The sequence below is a fragment of the Tinamus guttatus genome, unplaced genomic scaffold (assembly GCF_059628265.1).
Source record: "Tinamus guttatus ecotype Peru unplaced genomic scaffold, ASM5962826v1 Tinamus_guttatus_pri_ptg000023l, whole genome shotgun sequence".
Classification (NCBI taxonomy): Eukaryota; Metazoa; Chordata; class Aves; order Tinamiformes; family Tinamidae; genus Tinamus; species Tinamus guttatus.
This window is the reverse complement of record NW_028288557.1, coordinates 974876-993378: the sequence shown is the minus strand read 5'-3', so window position 1 is coordinate 993378 and position 18503 is coordinate 974876. Positions and strand designations below refer to the sequence as shown.

The 18503-nt window shown below is 37.5% G+C and overlaps 1 protein-coding gene across 1 annotated transcript in view; it reads left to right on the top strand.

Annotated features, from left to right (window-relative positions):
• CTNNA3 (catenin alpha 3) overlaps positions 1 to 18503 on the top strand; it is a 363859-nt gene that overhangs the window by 12294 nt on the left and 333062 nt on the right. The window contains exons 3-4 of the mRNA XM_088525182.1: positions 596 to 788; positions 12803 to 12969. Of these exons, the coding sequence (XP_088381308.1) occupies positions 596 to 788; positions 12803 to 12969 (360 nt within the window). The remainder of the gene's footprint in view (positions 1 to 595; positions 789 to 12802; positions 12970 to 18503) is intronic.

Genomic DNA, 18503 nt, shown 5'->3' with positions numbered 1-18503 from the left:
AATAGCTTCTTTATGATTGTTGACATGTGTTCTTAAGCCATAATTTGGACCAAGATGCTGTAATCTAGATTGAGTAATATGTTGAACAATGTTAATGTATGAAAAACCCTCAGAATTCTAAAGTGCTGAATTTTGACCGCTGTGATCCTCCTCTGTAAGAAGAGGAAGCATTTTGAGATGCATCTGTATACAACTAGATTATTTGTTCCTCAGACAGCTCATGAGATATGGAAGTGTGAGAAGCGCTTATTATAATGCCTGCCCTAATGGAAGCCTCTGTAAATATAATAAATAATATTTATATCATAAAGCAGTTTAAGTCTGTATCAGGGCTAATGTGATAATGTGGTTTCCACTGACTTTGCTTTGTGGCTTTAGAATGAAGTGTGCACAGATCAGGCATCTTAGATAATGTGACCTGTCAAACTTGAAGTGATAGTTTTGTCCATTCTCACTGTGTATGCTGGGCTTGCCTGCCCCTTTATAAAGCAGGGTAAATCTCACTACTTATTCTCACCCATATTAATTTGGTTTTTAAAATAGGAAAACTGCTGTAGAACTTAAGCCTGTTTTGTCTTGTTTCTTTTAAATATAGGTTACAACACTAGTGAACTGTCCACAGAATCCTTCTAGAAAGAAAAAGGGACGGTCCAAAAGAGCTCGTGTCTTGCTAGCTTCTGTGGAAGAAGCCACTTGGAATCTATTGGACAAGGGAGCAAAAATTGCCAAGGAGGCAATTGTATTTAAAGAAGAACTTCACTCATCGCTCCAGGATGTCCGAAAAGAGAGTAAGTATGTGACGAATAATTTAGGCACCACAAAGGATTAGTTTGCACATGTAACTTTTGTATCAAAATGAATTAAAGAAAATTTTCAAGAAGGTTAAAGATCTTAAAATATTTTTAATGAGATAGAAGCTGTTTCCAGCTATGGCCATACTGTGAAGTACGAATTTCTTCTATTTTATTTTTCACTGCATGAAAATTACTTTTGCTTGCGTTTTTGTTTTTACTGCTAAAAATGAGCTTTTTTTTTGTCATGAATTTTGCTGCTGGGAAGGAGGAGAGGGGAAAAAAAAAAAAAAGAATATTGCCAGCCCCTGCGAAAACTTGAATGACAAATCATAGATGGCAAATTACTATCTGCAGAATTTAGAATTGTAGGAGGGGATCTCATTCTGAGTCTTTTTTCCCAATAACAGTTCTTCATATTTTAAATCTAGGATTTTTTGTCTTCAGGACAGGAGAAGATTTTTTTTTTTAAACAAAGTAAAATACCTTTTTTAAGAACATATTGTTTAGATACTTTTTATGATTTTGGTGCAAATATTCAAAAAAAATATTTGTTGGGTTTAGCAAAACTTGAATAATATTGAGCAAAGATTTTCGGTACTGTTTAGAATGTTCACTTTTCTCTGGAGAATAGACACATGAAACAAGAGTCAGAGCTCTCTGTCTAAATATTTATTCACCAATTTTAAACTCCGTTATGGGTGAAAACCCAAAGGATGGCCTGAAGACCTGGCAATGATATGCACACAGCCTAAACCAGAGACTTGCTGTGGAAAAGGCCTTAGTTCTGTAAGCAGCCCTGCAGTTTGCATCAATGTAAAAAGTTTTCAGAAGAAACTTTTTAGCTGTGCTGGGTATTTCGAAGATTATTCCCAGCTCACTGAGAGCAGTACTTGGCTTTAAAAATAATTTAGAAATTGTATTTTCCTTATCAAAAGGATCATTGCCAAGTTGATTAGATGAGCTAATATTCTGTCACTGGCAACTCACGCCCATCCAATATATCCTGCTTTGACCCCTGCCACAAAGTCCAGCTAAACTGTGTGAGATTGCATTGGCTACAAATCGTGATAGTTTGACATATTATATGTTACATTGATTGTCTAAGATTATGCTATTTATCTATTTTTAGTGATTCAAGACATTTGGTTCTGATGTTTCTAAACTTCATAGATAGTTAATTCTTCGTTTAAGTAATGATTTATTAACAGTAACATATTTTTTGTTTGCAAGCTATTTTAATACATTCCATGTTTTCCAAATGTACTTAAAGGTAGTTTTATTTATATAATCAACCATTTTAGAGACAGCAACATATATTAAGTGTATCACTCGCATGCCAGACATTGACAATAACTGTAGAGATGTCACTTTATTTTAAGGTGCTAAAATGTTGGAGGGAAATAGGTCTGGTTAAATAAAGCTAGGAAATCTATTAATGTCTTTTGGTATAAACATAGCTTTGAGATACCTAAGTGCAATTTTCTCTAATAACATTCACAGAGAAGTGTGCAAGCTGGGCCCCATGTGGAAAAACACATTAGTGGGTTTTTTTTATTTAGTGTTTTTCAGTGAAGACTGGATTCCTCTTGTTATTTTCAGTGGCTGCAAAAGAAATGTTTAAGTTAATACATACTTGGTACTCTTCTCGGGCGGAGTGCGGGGAGGAAGTGTTTTCCTGATTCAGAGATTAAGATATTTTAGTTGGAAGTTTAGTTTAGTGTAGATGAATTGGAAGATACTTTCCCTCTTTTGTATTATAGCAAGGATTTAATTTGTGAAGATAATATAGGGCTCTGGAGTTGCATTTTAAACCTACAAAAGGAGAAAAATTTCTTTGTCTAAGCTTCTGAAGACCCTCCCTCATAGGGCAGCTCATCTTTGGCAATGCATGCCTTGTTCCAATTTCTTAATGACCTCTCACTATTTCTATGCAGCCTTGCAGAGCAGCTTTCATCATCTACTGAGAACCATGTTAATCACTTTTTTTTCTTCTTTCTGCTTTGTTGATTTCTCTCTTGTTGATTTGAGCTTTTCTAAAATGATAGATGTCCAAAACAGGTTCCTATAGAAATCAGCCTTGAAAATTGATCTGGGAGAAGATTTCAGAGGAAGAAGACAGAAAAATAATACTGTTAGTTTCATAAATATGTGTGAAAGACCTCCCCTCATCAATACTGACATTCCGTAAATGGATATTTCCCAGTGTTTTCCTGGGATCAGATTAAAAGGGAGTGATGGAAGCTTTCCCAAGTAAGTGGGAATAGGCAAGTGAAGAGTAATGATTTGCTCCTTAAAATTATTGTTGGGCCGTGTTATTGGATGAGCTAGTAACCAGGCTTGGTTTTATCAGGGGGTGAAGCAGACTCCGTCTCCTTTTCACTGCTGAGCAGCATTCTTGGGGCACGTGGCAGTTTTGTGCCTGAAGGACTGTGCAGCGATCTTCTAAAGCTACTTCAGGTGATTTTTCTTTTGTATTTGGTCTTCCTGCATGTGCAGCTGGACCAATTTCTGAGTCTCTGCTTCTGTTCAAGCTAGTGATTATTAGCTCCCTCCTGGTTCCAGAGGTGGCCCCTTTTAGAATTTATGATGCATGCATAAGCTGTCTGAGGTACTTCAGGGGGCTTTTGAGATGAAAAGTGTTATGACCAGCAATACCATGGTTATCTGTTATACCTATCAGCTGAATTTTTTTTTTAAAAAGTCTTTCATTTTGGAGTATTCTGGTAGCTTATCCATTCCAGGCAGGTAACACAGAATTAAATGAAAATATGTGGTATTATATTGATTTTTTTATATGTAGATAATGTAAAAATATTTCACTTTTTCGATTTATTTATTGATTCTCAGCCAAGACCAGAAGTGACTACAAAAATAAATAATACATAAAGTAGATTATATAGAGCTCATGAATTTTAAAAGGAAGTTAAGTCAACTTATCACCTAGCATCATGCAATGACAAATTGAGTGCTCACAACACGTCTTCCTCCAAGGATTTGCAGAGCTGTTCAAGTTAATTTTAAGAAGTTAAGGAACAATTATATAGTAAATAGCAGCACAATAATTTTGCAGTTACTTTTAGACCTTTAGAGCTGTATATTATTTTTAGTTTGTGATATGCCTCGTCATATGTAGCTTTATTGTATATTATTCAAATCATATTTTGTTGCAGTTAAATGTCTTGTGATTTGCTTCAAGCTCTCTGGAGGAATGTGGATCATTGATTGTGGTAAAACTGTTCGCATGCAGCTACATGCTGTGCATGTTCTAGTATACAGTATTTAATTTTCTGTAGGGATGCATTTTTTTTATGGTGACTGGCAGGTATTTTTATTCCTATGTTTTTAAATCAGTTATGAATTTATGTATGTGGCTGCAACTTTGATTATTGTAGAGTGGAATTTTGAAACAATTCTCTAAATTTCACTCAGATTGAATTGGAACCAAACTATCGGTCCTGGAGTTGCAGACCAACACTTGGAAAGTATAAATAAAATCTCTCTTCTGCTCACATTTTAGCTTCTGTCTCACACCGATCACGTTAAACTGAAGACTGTGATATGGTTATTTATTTTGAAGGCCAATATACAAGTGCTGCAGTTCCATTTGGAGTTCACTATTAGGAGATCATTTTAGAGAAATGATGGACTTTTTTCAAGATGATGATGATAATTCTGTTCATATATTATTTTATGAAATTGGGAGAGTGCAGGGTCAAGTTAGCAGGCCAAGTGAAGAGCAGGCATGGAGTAATATGTTTCATTTAACGTATTTCAGGAAGTAGTGTCATGTAATATTTTCAGAAATTGAGGCATTTGTATGGCTTAGCTGGCTGTACTTCAGTTGCAATGGATATTGTCAGTGTATGAGATTTTGGTCTCAAATTCAGTTGGATTTCGCTGTTGATCTGGAGGGGAATGCCGCTCTTATGCGTGGCGAGCATATTCCTGGATAAATTCCGTTTCTCATGTTTCTTACTTTCTTACAGAGTTTTATCAAATATGTATCTTCTGATCATTGTAATATGGAGGTTTATGCATTTCTCTTTGAATTTCAAAAAGATTTCTTTTATAAGGGCTATCTCATTCCACATTTGTATTCTGCTTTTAGAACTCCATTAAAATGGATCACCAGGAAGGCCTGGGTAGGTTGTCTACAGGTTCTGAGCTTCACCCAGGAAGCTACTAGAATTGCCATGTCTTCCTTTTGATATGGTTTGGTAAAGCTATAAAGGGCCACCTTTTGTCTGTGCGTGTGTATACATAGAAATATATGCATTTATATATATATTTTTATGCCAAAATAGAGTATTAAAACTAGATAAAAGTATCTTTGGGAAAAAATCATATTGTCAGGTTTTTATATACAAAACACAACACTTAAAAAATTGCCCTCTGATTCATAATATAACAGAAATCAATTGTAAAACAACTGACACTTATTAACACTACTTAGCAGTAGTTTATGTTTCAGTATGATTTTGTATTGCAAGAAGGATTTTTTTTGATGCTTTTGCATCATGGTATGATTACAATTTGTTTTTCAAACAGGCTCAGCACTTAAAGTGTTTGGTATTTATTGCTTTTTCTTAGTGACCCTGTATGGTCAGAAACACAGCAGTTGCCTGCATTGTTTCCATCTATTGCAATGTCTGTGTTGCATGTGTTTGGCTGTTATCATGTCTCAAGTGTGTTCCTAGATAAGCCTTAAATCACACATAACAGAGCTGAAAGCAAGTTACTTCATGGAGTCAAATTTTGAATCTTCAGTTACTTTTTGAGAGGAAATTAGAAAATCTAATTTGATATTTTGAATGTTCAGATTTTTTGGACAGAAAATAGATGAGGGAGAGTTTGACTTAAAAGAAGTTATCTCTCAGTGGCCAAAACTAGGGAGGTTACTGTAAAGATATTTCCTGAAGGAAAGGGAGAGTGATCTCTTATATTATCATAGAGCGAGGTCAAGGGGACTTTTGGAGGTTATCTCCCCTTGCCCTCCAGCCCTGCTCAAGCAGGGTCTCTTGGCAACCTGTTCCAGTGCTCAGTCACCCTCACAGTACAAAAGTATCTCTGCACAGAAGCAAAAATTGACTGTGTTTTTGTTTGTGACTGTTGCCTCTCTGTCACTGGGCACCGCTGAGCAGTTGTGATTCCATCATCTTTACGCTGTCCCAGCAGATACTTATACACCTTCCTCGACTTGCTGGCGATGCTTTTTCTTGTGCCTAGGATACCATTGGCCATCTTTGCCACAAGGGCATTGCTGCCTCATAGTCAACTTGTCCACCAGGACCCCCAGCTCCTTCTCTGCTGAGCTGCTTTCAAGCAGGTGGGTCCTCAGCCTGCCCTGGTGCATGGGGTTATTTGCCCACCTCATATGCAGGATTCTCCATTTCCCTTTGCTGAACTTCATGAGTTTTTTTTCTGCCTGTCTCCAGCCCCTGAGGTTCCTCTGAAAGGCAACCCAGCCCTCTGTTGCATCAGCCACTCCTCCCAGCTTTGTATTGTGAGCACGCTTGCTGAGGGAGCATTCTGTCCCATCATGCAGATCAGTGGTAAATGAGTTCAATCAGACTGGATCCAGGATTGACCCCTGGGATATACTGCTGGCTGCAGACCTCCAGGTAGACCACTGATCACCACCCTGGGAGCTCTGCCTTACAGGGAGTTTTCAATTTGCCTACCCCACAGCCCACTCTTCTAGCTTGTACTCAACTCTTATTCCTCACACAAAAATCTCTTAAAATGAGCTTAACTTTCTCATTTTATGCTGAGAGATGTGCATGTATGTTCTGCATCTAAAGGGCTGTAATTCTGGTAGTATGATTTAGGTATCAAAATGCTCTTTTTTCTTCAAGCTAAGTAGAGCTCCCCTATAGAAAAACTGCTTCTGACATCCCCAGCACTGGATCAGATGTCCCTGAGTCAGGAAGGGGCGATGAGGAGACTAGTGCAAGTCTTAAAATGTGGGTATATGCAGTGGCTCTGACCTTAGGAACAGCTGTCTGATAGTGGAAGTGGAACTTCCTGGTATGAGGCAGTAAAATAGTTGCAGTGCAACAGAATACAGTGCTATCCAAGTGGGCTGAATGAACCTGTGTGGCAGGAGAAAAATGTCCAGTATTATCTATAGAAAGTTATGGTGAGCATCTGAGTTATGTTATTGAATATTAGGAACACGTAGGAGATGCATATCTATTTTCCTCTGATTCTAATAATGCTGCTTGCAGCTGGCTGGATGTAGCAGAAGCCTTTTTTTTTGCTGCAGCAGATAAAGATGATCATGCTAATGGTTAGTTTTGCTTTATGAGAAAAAATCAATTATAAGAAACGAAAGAAGAAAGCACTATTCTGGTCTTGTCTAAAGCAGGAAGGAGCATTTAACTGTTGCCTAGATGTGTTTTTGACCGCTGTCTTGGAGGGGTGCTTGCTGTATGCACAGATTGCCTGCCATCAGCTAGCAGCCCTGCAGAGGTGTGGGTTTGTCAGCTATTTACCAACAGCAGATTTGCCAACTGGCTCATGGGTATCTTATTTTTAAGGGAATTTTCAGGTAATTTTTTGCCATTGTAAAATGTGCAGGTACTCTAACTTTTTTTTTTTTTTTTTTTTTTTAAATTACCTCTGGCTGCACTGTCTTTTCACCTCTCAGGTTTTGGTAAACACAAACTGGGGTAGCAGCCAGTTGATGACACTGGTCAGTAGTTAATCAGCTAATGGTAGCAACACCACTTATTTTGGGAAGCATATATCTACATGTGCTGAGGTCTTCCTTCTGCCACTGATTATGTGGCTGTGATGTACCTTGACTTTCAGGTGGCTCTCGTTTGGATGTCTGAAGTAACTTATATACTCCCATCTTTCTGCTTCCATAGTTATGTAACTAAATTCACATTCATTGTTTGTGACAAATGTAATTTGGGAGGAATATTAATTTGATGGAAGTTACAGTTCCACAGGAGAGGGTTTAATTTGCTTTGATCTGTCATGCACTCTACTACTTTTTAAGCCAATTCTAACTATGTTGGTATAGAAGCTGCCATTTCTTGCTACTTTTAGTCACAGCTTTGAATATCTTAGATTGCATTTCATACCTCAATTTTGGGGCGTGATCCTATGACCATCCTATACTTTGTCTTACCAATCCAGTTCATTTCTAAGGGGTTTATCATGTTTTACACTCTTCTGGCTTGTCCTTCTCGTGTACTCACTCATCAGTAAAGAATTTGATCCAATGGGAATAAATGTGTGATTCATACCACTTAAAATTCCAAATGTCACGTAAGTACCTCTGTGGTTGTATGAATGTTGTCTTGTATAATTGTGTAATTCTGACTCTCATCTGTGTAGTGGGAAAAGAACAAAATAGTAGAAATAGATAGGAAATGAGTTTTAAACCTGGTTATTTGTCGTGTGGGTTTAGTGTCCTAAAATTGGTGTGGGGCGATTCACTGTTAGATACCTCTGCTTTCAAGTTAAATGTAACTAAATTCAGGTTATTTGGCACATTTTGCAAATACACCCTTATTAAGTTAAAGGGCATTTTAGATTTTTAGTTTCAACCCACTTAGCTTTGGGAAAAAAAATCTCCTTTATCCTGAAACAGGTAGAGAAGTAGGGGCCTGTTCTGTACATGGAAAACACTGAGATTTATTCAGACAGAAGAGAAAAAAGAAAAAAAAGAAAAAGAAAAACATTGGAGAAGAAAATGTGTTATAATTTGCTACCCAAACTTGAGAGCCTTAGCAACCTCACACTAATGACATCCAAGATATATGCTTAAGTTTCTTCTAACTATATGTGAATGAGATCTGCAGAAACCAGCTTGAATGGGGAGTAGGCAATGTAGCTAGACAACTGGAATAATTCTGAAGAGGAGAGTGTCTTAAATATTCACCTGCCTGGCCTGTTTTATGGCTTCTCATTTCATTTGTGATTCTGAGTGGTCGCTGGAGGCTAAGCTGAAATTTGAGAGGGTATTTCCAGGATTGCCTGGAATAGAGCGAGGTTAGGAGCAGGTCCTCCCTTTGTTTTGCTAGTACTGTAAAGCATTCAACCAAGATTGTTATCAGAGGTAGAGTGCTCTCTTGTGCTTATGTGGGTTTTAAAACCTTATCTCTCATTTCCCAAGGTAGAGCCTTATTCATCAAGACGTAAAGGCATGATGGTGAGTTTGGAGGAAGATGTTTTTCTGTCAGTCTTTCTGTACTGTTTTTGAATGGATTCATTAAACCTTCATCAAGCCTCTGTTGGCAGATAAAAGGAAGGCATTAGTCAGAAAGCGGCAGGCAGCTCTGAAATAATAGCTCACCTGAGCTGTGTGAGCACTTCAACCAGCTAAAACGTGCTTGGAGAACAACGATGAGATGGAGAAAGAGGAGGGATTAGTTCATGAATTGTGATGAGGCTTTGGTGTAAAACTGTGAAGGTGACAGTGACAAGCTGAGGTGCCCAGCATGTGTCAGTGTTGAAATACTAGTATTCTCAGATTTTAGGGCTATTTGAGGTTTAACATGATTTGTGGGGAATTTGTGAGGGTCTCATTTTTCAACAGACTTCTAAGTGTCTAAGATGCTTGGAAGATGCCCAGATCCATAAGCCATTCTGCTCTACAAGGTATGATACCAGAGCATGTTAGGCAAATCATCATGTGTCGGGACTTGTAAAAATGGACTTCAGCTTTGGGTTTATGGATGAGGGGAATGTTGTTAAGGATGTTTCTCGGGAGCTGCTTTGCTCTCAGAATATTACCTTTCAGTTTATGACTGTTATTTAATATTCCCAATGATAACACTGGGCTTCCTGTCCTTAGCTAAGCTGCATCTTGCTCCTTTCTGGTTGATTCAGTTGTTAACCTGTGACATTCACCATCTCCTCCTGTCTGCTTCTCTCACAACTAAGTTCTTTACTTCCCTATTGATGAGTTCTTTTCTAATTGGTAAACCTTCCTCTCTTGATCACTTCTGTTTGCACACATTAAAAGCTGCCCAAAGATGCCGTGTAATCAGGGTATAGAGAAGTTAGCCAATCTTTTGGCTAATGCATACAATAGACAGGTAGAACTAATGAGTGACTAAGCTAAGCATTACTGTGCATGTTACCCACAGTGAAAAGGTTAACAAGCGCATCTGGTCCAGACAGTCATGTCAGTCATGTGGAGAAAAATATTGATTTTTGTTGCACCTCTGTAACTGGCTGATCCTCAGCCTCGCAGAGATGCTGTCTTATAAGCCTCTTATTTCTTTAAGATTTTTAACTTTTCATGTCCGTATTTTTCTTCACCATCTCGACAATTCCACTTTCGGTCTCTCCCTTGGTGTGAATTTAATTAACATACTTTCTTACACCTTACAATTTCCCCAGCCAAAAGTGAGTGAGGTTGCACAGTTGTGTGATGCCAAACTAGGTCTTGCATCAGACAACTGTTCCCTAGGACTGAGACATGGTATCTTTCAGGCTGTGAAAGACCAAGTTAACATTATTTGTCTTTTATGGGTTTGGAATGCATACACTGTAGAGCAGTTCAGAACAGTATAATACTCCTCTTAACTTTCCCATTATAATATTGCTGTATTTTCTTCCTCTGGTTGCTTCAATCTTTTTTCTTTTTCAAGTTTTCCTCTCAAAGTAACCATTTCTCTTTACTTTGTATTCGCTTTTCTTCATTACTTCTCTTTTGAGGTTCTCCAGGAATTCTAGCTCCCAAGTGCGGGTCTTCAGAATTGCATCAGAATTGGTACCTAAAAAGCCGAAGTCACAAAAAGTGACCAGGTTGACTGGCTACTGCTTTTATCCTTGTGAAGGATACATCTGAGGTTAATGGGCCAGGGAGCTCAGTTAAAATCAATTAGTAGTTGCTTTGCCTCACTGAAGTGATACAAGGCACCACAAAAACAGCAGTGAATCTGGACTGAATAATTCATGTTGTAAGTAAATGCCAATGAATAACAGGCTATAGAATACTGTGTACTGTTTTCTTCCCACTCTTACAAACATTTCAGATATTGTATATGTCTAAAAAAAATGGTCAGTCATTAAACAGTGCAACAAGAACCTGCCTTCCTTCCCGTGTGCATCTCAAGAAAAACACTTCTGTACTTTCTTTGATACTTAATAATCGATGAGCTTTTATTGCCAGCCCCAAATTGATTTGCTATTTTTGTGAAAGTAGGTACCTAACTTTGTTGGATATATTCTGCTGTGTAAACAAACTTTATTGAAATTTTACAGTAAGTTCAAAAGTTGCCAGGTGACCAGTCAAATTAGAGTGATCATGTTAAGTTTGATTTCTTGGGGAGCGTCTCCCTGATGCTTCAGACAATGGTTGCTCAAATGAGTCTGTAGGAACCCAGGTGGGCAGCTGGTTAAAATTCAAAGCTCATGCACCTTAGTTGGACAACCAGTATGCCCTGTTTTGTTTTTTGCTGGTGCATTAAAAACTGCAGTTGTTGCCCCCTATTTTTGTGCAAGTATATTTAAAAATGTGACAGTATACTGATCTAAATTACACTGCAGTGTACACCTTTTAAACACACAGAAGACATGATGTTAACTCTTTCTTTTACAGCTTGAAAGATACTGGGTCAAACTTAATATCTTCAAAATCAGTGACTGGCAGGATGAATGGATGGCGGTTAAATATGAAATTAAAACAGAGATAGATTGTTCATTTAAAAAGCTCTTTTCTGAGAAATTTAAAAGGGTTTATTTCTATTTAAAGTCATAAGAGAAATGAAACAGCAGAGTGTAACTTCATGCTACTCTGTATTAAATTGTAATACACTAAATTTCCTACCTCCTTATTAAATCACAATGACTTTCCAGACTTTGCATCTTAGCACTACCTGCTATGGTACTGCACCCTGTGCCACGTGGTCTAGGTGACCCTGCTGGACCAGGGGGTTTGGACTGGATGATCTCTAGATGTCCCTTCCAACCTAACCCGTTCTGTGATTCTGTGATTTTGAGCAGTACCTTCAACAGATGATATAATAATACCTATAAGAGTGATTGCGCGTGGGTTTGGTAATTTGAGGTTTGCCTGATGCCTGTGTTTCCCTCAACTTCCTTGCATGAAAGTGCCCTGCTGGATGTTTTTATCCATGTAGCATAACTTCAACTGTAGTGTTCTGGAATGCTTTTGCAAAACAAGCTTCCCATCTGAAGGAGCATTCAGTGAAAGCAGATGTTGAGTTGAAGTTGGCCTGGATTTTTTTTCAGCTGATGTGAGACATTTGATTATCTGGACAACAGACAGTTAGGTCTGCAGAATGCATACAGTTAATTTAAGATGAAGATTATTGTTACTTATTAATAGTGATTCTATTCTGAATGTGAAACTAATTGGATAAATGATCCATTCAAAGGAGGGGAAAAAAAATCTAATTACTTGCGTAGGTGAGGCCTTCTTCTATATGTTATTAGAGGGGTTTGAAGCCAAGATCTTAGGACTCTGTCCCTGGAGTTTTATTTTTCTGCAGAATGGCTGCTGTCAAGAACTTGACACTCATTTCAGTCTGACTCGCAAAACTTCATGATGTAGAGCAGTATATTGTTATGTACAGGCATGATTATTAGTTTTGTTGCATAGATGTCTCATGTTTGAATCAGTTGTTGGAGCATAGGAGATGTTCATTACATTATAATGAGAGGAACAATACTTTATTCTCACCTTATGACCAAGTATTACTTAATAGTAAAAACAACAAAGTACATAATATAAAAGGCAGAAGCTAGAAAAGTTTAACAAGCATCTCTGGCCTCTTCCTGTCCAGTTAAGAGTGTGACTGCCAATGGGAAGTTATTTCAGAATTAAGTGATTCAGAAGAACATAAAGGAAACATCGCTCAGTATATCTGCAATAATTATACCTCATTTCAAAGCATGAGGATGATAAAAATATGCTAAATCTATTGGTAGTGCTTCTTATTTGCCAGATAACTAACTGAGTTTTAGCAGTTTTTCCCCTGAGTGTTGCAGCGTATTCTAAGGGAGTTTGTTTTATTTTGCAGGTCAAGCCTTAAGGGTATCAGCAGAGGATTTTACCAGTGATCCCTGCTACCTACCCAAGAGGCAAGCTGTTGTCCAGGCAGCCCGGGCGCTGCTTGCAGCTGTAACAAGGCTTCTTATTCTGGCAGACATGGTTGATGTGGCATACCTGCTGGAACACTTAACTGTGGTGAGTAAAAACAGCCTTGCCTGAGAACAGACACTATTTCTTAAGGCTATTCTGACTTGAATTTTTTTTTTCCACCCTTGGAAGCTGCAGACCTCATACATGCAACATCTTGCCCATTGTTAGAAGTGCAGATTTTAGATAAGGTTTGTAGAATATACTATAAAAACTTCTAAACTTAACAGGCTTGATCTGGAGAAGATTGTTATTTGTAGGATTACATTTTAACTTCCTTTATTTCTCATTTCCTATTTCTTTATTTGAATTATTGTATAGCTACTTATGTATGATACCATTTTGATATTTTATGTCAAATAATGACAGGCAGACTTAAAGGGGATCGGTACGAAGGAAGTGTGTTTTGCTGAGCATAGAGGAATGAAAATTAGACTCCAAATGAGAGTAGGAACTAGTTTTGCTTCATCTCGTATTATTTCGCAATAAAACAACATTGTATATGTTTTAGTGCTTTACTTGAAACTTTCAAGTGTTGGAAATACAGCGCATGAATGAATCACTGGCATGCAGAAGCTTCTGTGTAGTTATAGGCATATGAAATTTGTCATTTGTAAAGATATGTCTAGAGTTTACACGGGTATTTTCATGATCCTAGATGGACCCCTTTAAAATTCTTTAATTACATTTTACGTAAGTGTTAAAACTGAATAGTTTTCTTTATTAGAGTTTCAGTATTTCTGTACAATGCTACAATTCACTTTTTTTGAAAATGAAATCTAACAATAAATGGTAGCCATAAAATAATGAAAAGAATCATTTGGAAAAACTCAAAACCTGTGGGGGCTGCTATTAAGCTATCTTCCTCTTCTATGATAAAATTTAGTTCCCTTGATAGGACTGAGAATTGAATTCCTCAGTTAATTCTTAGAAAAAAAAAATGTGGCATTGAACTCCCCAAAATGCCCATGTAGGAAGGCTTAGCTTTGTCCTAGAGGAAGGTAGTACATTTTCCATGTCAATCCAGTCTCTGCTCTGGCTGCTGAACTTGTCAACACTGGTCCTAAACACTGAGTCCTAAATTGCTCTTTTCAAAGTCCTTAGCTTTAACTGTGCTAGTTTAGAAGTCTCTTAGGAATTCTGATTTCCCTAAATTTGGATCTGCTCTGAGTTGTGGCTGCACAGGGGGCAGCATTCCCAGGGCAGCTGCAGTGTGGAAAGAGACCGTGTCTTTGCTGTATCAGCTTGATATTCTGAATGCTTGCAAGTTCATATCACTTGGAAATACAATTTTCTTTAAGTCTTTAGCAGTATTTCTTTGAACTTGTTCTAAAATAGGAATACTAGTACCATTTTATCCTCTTCACAAAGAACTGAACGATATAGCTATTACTAATCATTTGAGAAGAGACGAGAAATTTCATTGCCTTTTATTTCCATAACTCTGAGCTCTGTAATTTTCATTGAATAAAATCAAGAAGTTTAAAGCAGTGAACCAAAATTAACTCTAAAAATGAAGACAATTATATTGAATTAAAATAAAGTAAAAATCCTAACCAAGGAAGTTTCTATATATAGGATTAAAAACAAAACAAAATGGTCTAGCATTACTAGATACCATTTATAATGTGTTAATCTAGTCTTATGAAATAAGAAATTATTTCCTTGGAAGTTACCCATTTTTATATCTGTTATTTATATACTCCTTCCTTCAGGGATGCTGGAAGTTTCATCTTGTTCATTTGGTAGAATTCGTTGGTTCCAACGCTGTCATCCAAAAAATTTTGGGCATACTTTTTCCTGGATAAAAATAGGATCACGTAGGCAATATTTTCACACTCACTTGTACTGACAGAATACAGTCTTGGTCATTAAACTTTAATTTCATTCTGTAATCATGGAGTAAATATAGAAAGGAAACAATGACTATGTGACTAGCTGTCATATAAATCCCCTAAGTGTTATCTGTTGCATCTGCCATTGTGAGATATTGAGGAAAAAATGAATCCCAAAATTCCTCCTTCCAGTTCACATGCTTTATAAGAGAGCATTGTCTTTTCTGTTAGTTTTGTTTAGACTTGTGTTTTTTTTGATTTCTAAATAATAAATTATTACTATAAAAGAGAATATAATGTTGGAGCAAAAATTTTGTGATGAAAATATTCAAATGCGGTGTCTTAACTAGAAAGGCCAGTTTTCTTGGAAGAATTTGATAAAACATGGCAGGAATTCCATTCCACATCAAATATTGTCCAAAAACATTGTGAATAACCAGGTGCATCATGAAAATAACTGAATTTAATGTGTGCTTCAAATCTTCTCTAATAAGGCAGAAGGAGAAAATTTCCGTTCTTTCTTCACTCTGTAGAGTTCTCACCCCCAAAATATGTACCAAATAATGGATCTTATAAGGTAGTACAGCTTCTCAGTGACTGATGGTGTTCTGCCCTAGTATGTTTTTAGTTCGTCATGGAACTTGCAGCTTACTACAGATACGGAACTTAGAGCCTACAACAGATATGATGGTGCAGTGCAAACAGCAAGCTCGTTTTCATTAATGTTGTCTGAGAAAATGAAAATGAAGTGTATTTTATTGATAAGGAAAGTCTGTTTCTTTAAACAACTTGTTTTTTTTAAGAAGGGAGGAGTTAAACAGCTGTCTGTCTGATCCCCTATGTTATAGAGTTAGAATCTCTAATCATAAAACTGAGTTGTGAGAAATATAGTTAGGCAAAGGGCTATCTTGTGAATGATTTTTTTTATCAGAGGTCTATTATCAGCCTACTCATTTTGATTGGTGATGCTCAATATTATTTAAGTGAATTAGACTAATGGAATTGCGTGAATTTATTGATTGGAGAGAAAAGCAAGAAGGTAACAAGTTCAGAAAATTTAATTTGGAGAGCATTGACAGCATACTTTTTTAAAAACCTGTTTCAATTTGTGCTGAACCAATATGTTTTATCACTCATTTCCCCCCCTCCATTGTCCTGTGCGTAGGTTTACAGTTTGACTCTTCATATTTTTCATAGACTTCTCAGCAGACAGTGATCATTATAAAACACTTGCTTAACATTGTTTACAATTCTTGCCATGGAAAAAAAAAGAATGGCTACAGATAAGAAGCAACTTAGACCTCTTAGGTCTATGCTCTGTGGGCATAGTGCTGCCTGCATGGCTGTCTGCACAGCTCTTCATGTGGCTATATGGTTGCATAAAGGAGGACATGTAAGTCATCTTAGACTCGCCTGTGGTTCAGATTTGGGTATTCATTGCACAACTTTGCTCTAACTAGAATTTAGTGACTTACTCTTCACTTCTGGTTATTTTGATACTGTAGAATCACGCAGTGTAATATAACATTAATAAATAAAAAAATGTATAAAAGTAGAGAAGCAGGCCAGTCTAGGGTACAAGCTCAGATTGTAAAACTGAAAGTGATCACAGTCTTCCATTTGACTTCAGTGGGTATGGGTTGCAGGGTTTGCAGGAGTGTTTGAGAGAGGATTTGACTCTCCTTTGATTCGTGCTGATCTTTATTTTCTGATCAGCTAGCAGAAGGGTATCCTTGCTGCTATTCTGAGGTCAGTATATACCTTGTGGAATGCATTGAATTTGTGATTCAGGCTTCAGTGTTTTTCATTGCACTTCACGAATTCGGTAGCATCTTTATTGTGCAGTAAGTGACCAAAGAAAAGCAGCATTTAACCATGACTTAATTGCGTTTTTCAAAGTGAACATCCTCTCTAGTGCCATCGGAGCCTGGATACACTTCTGTTGCTGGTACAGGGGCTATTTTATAACTCCTTAATGACTCCTGGCTTTACAAACCCCCAGGCTTCCCTTGAACAGGAATACACTCAACAACTCTCTTCTGACAAACTGTTGCTAGGGAACAGTCTCCCCAGTGACTGCAGTGCTGTTTATGTAACATCCCTGGTTTTGCTCTTAGCCTGGGATTCGCTGGAGAAAGAACATTCTGCTCTTCCTACCAGGTAGAAACATGACTTTGAAGGAGCCTTAATTGGCTAGGCAGCTTCAGGTAATACTGCTCAAGAATTTCTTTTGAAGTGAGCAAACCAAAGGCTCCCAAAACTATTTTACCAGAATACAGAAACACTAAATGGAAGACAGTAGATATATTTTGAAGAGAAAAATAGAACTGCCAAGATAAAAACACACTTAAATGAAAAGGCTTGAAAACAAATCCGATCTCTGCTTCTTTGTAGTGTAGAGCCTTCCCTTCGGTCTTGTTTCTAGTTCAGCATGTCTCAGCGGCTTCCTGGTTTGCAGCAGATTATTCAGTCTCCATGAGCATTGAAAACTTTCTGTTGTCACATCTGTCACATAGGTGTGGGTCTGCCTTCATCTGAACTCCTACTGCTCAGGAATTTTCAGGGCTGCAGGTGCCCTCTTTGCTGCCTCATTTTTTCCTGTCCTATGCAGTATCCTGGAAAACCCTCCAAAGCATGAACAAAGTTTATGTAGTAGATTTGAGAGTGAGTTGTTCCCATCTCTTCCATAACGTCCATCTGTTTCAGAGTACAGGAGGATCAGATCCTCGCTGAAGTCATCATGACAGAGCAAGGAAATGGGCAGCTTTCACCCCTGCTGCTTGGCCACCACCTTTTTAGCAGAAGGCACATCATGTCCGTCTATGTATACTCTAGCAAAAGGAAGGTAAAGCAGCAGAAAGCAATAGGTAGCCCTCTAAAAATCCCTGCTTTGGTGGCAGCTAGTTTTGTTGCCTGTAAAAGGGGGTGTTGGGCAGGGATGTACACCGGGAAAGGTAGATATTGTCTTTTTTTTTCCTGGTGAAGAAAGGAATCAAGGGAATATTCCTGTAGTCTGGGGAAAAACTAATTTAGGCAATAGTGGTATCTCTGTGCTTGCCTGAAGTGGAATATAAGCTGCATCCTGTCACGTTCACAAACAGGAAAAAATAATGATGAATACAAATTTATCTGGTCTCACATGACTGTAATCTTTATGTAAACTGTTTACGCAGCTCACACATAATGTGTGTGGGGGTGTTTTAAATAAAAAGAGTAATCTTGCAGATACTTTTAAAATTGTGAAGGATATTTATGTACTTGATCTGTGTTTTTTTTTTTTTAATAAGTAATGGAAAAACTATGATAATTTCTAAATGAAGAGAGCTCTAAACATAAAACTTAAGAATAGCTAGAGTGCAAAGGTGATTTATAGAATAGCCAGGTTAGCCAGAATATACTAAAAGCCTGAAGCCAGAAATCTGTATTACGTCTTGTAATGAAGAGATTTGAAAGTTCTTTTGAAGAAGTTGGAAAGAGGTTGACGAAGTATTATTTGGACTATGTAGATGTCTGCAAACTCTGTTTGGGGTCTAAGACTCCGTTGAGGTAGATCGTCTTTGAACACATCACTCAAAAAGTACAATTGCTAAATTGTTTCTTTCTGAGTAGTTATTATATTTTGCTTATACAGCAACACTAGTGTTGAAGTGCAGTGTTCAAAGGACAGTAATGCTGAAGAGACACTTAGAAATTTTCTCTTATGAGCAGTAATCTTGGAAGGCAAATTCTAGGTTGGTAAAATGACCT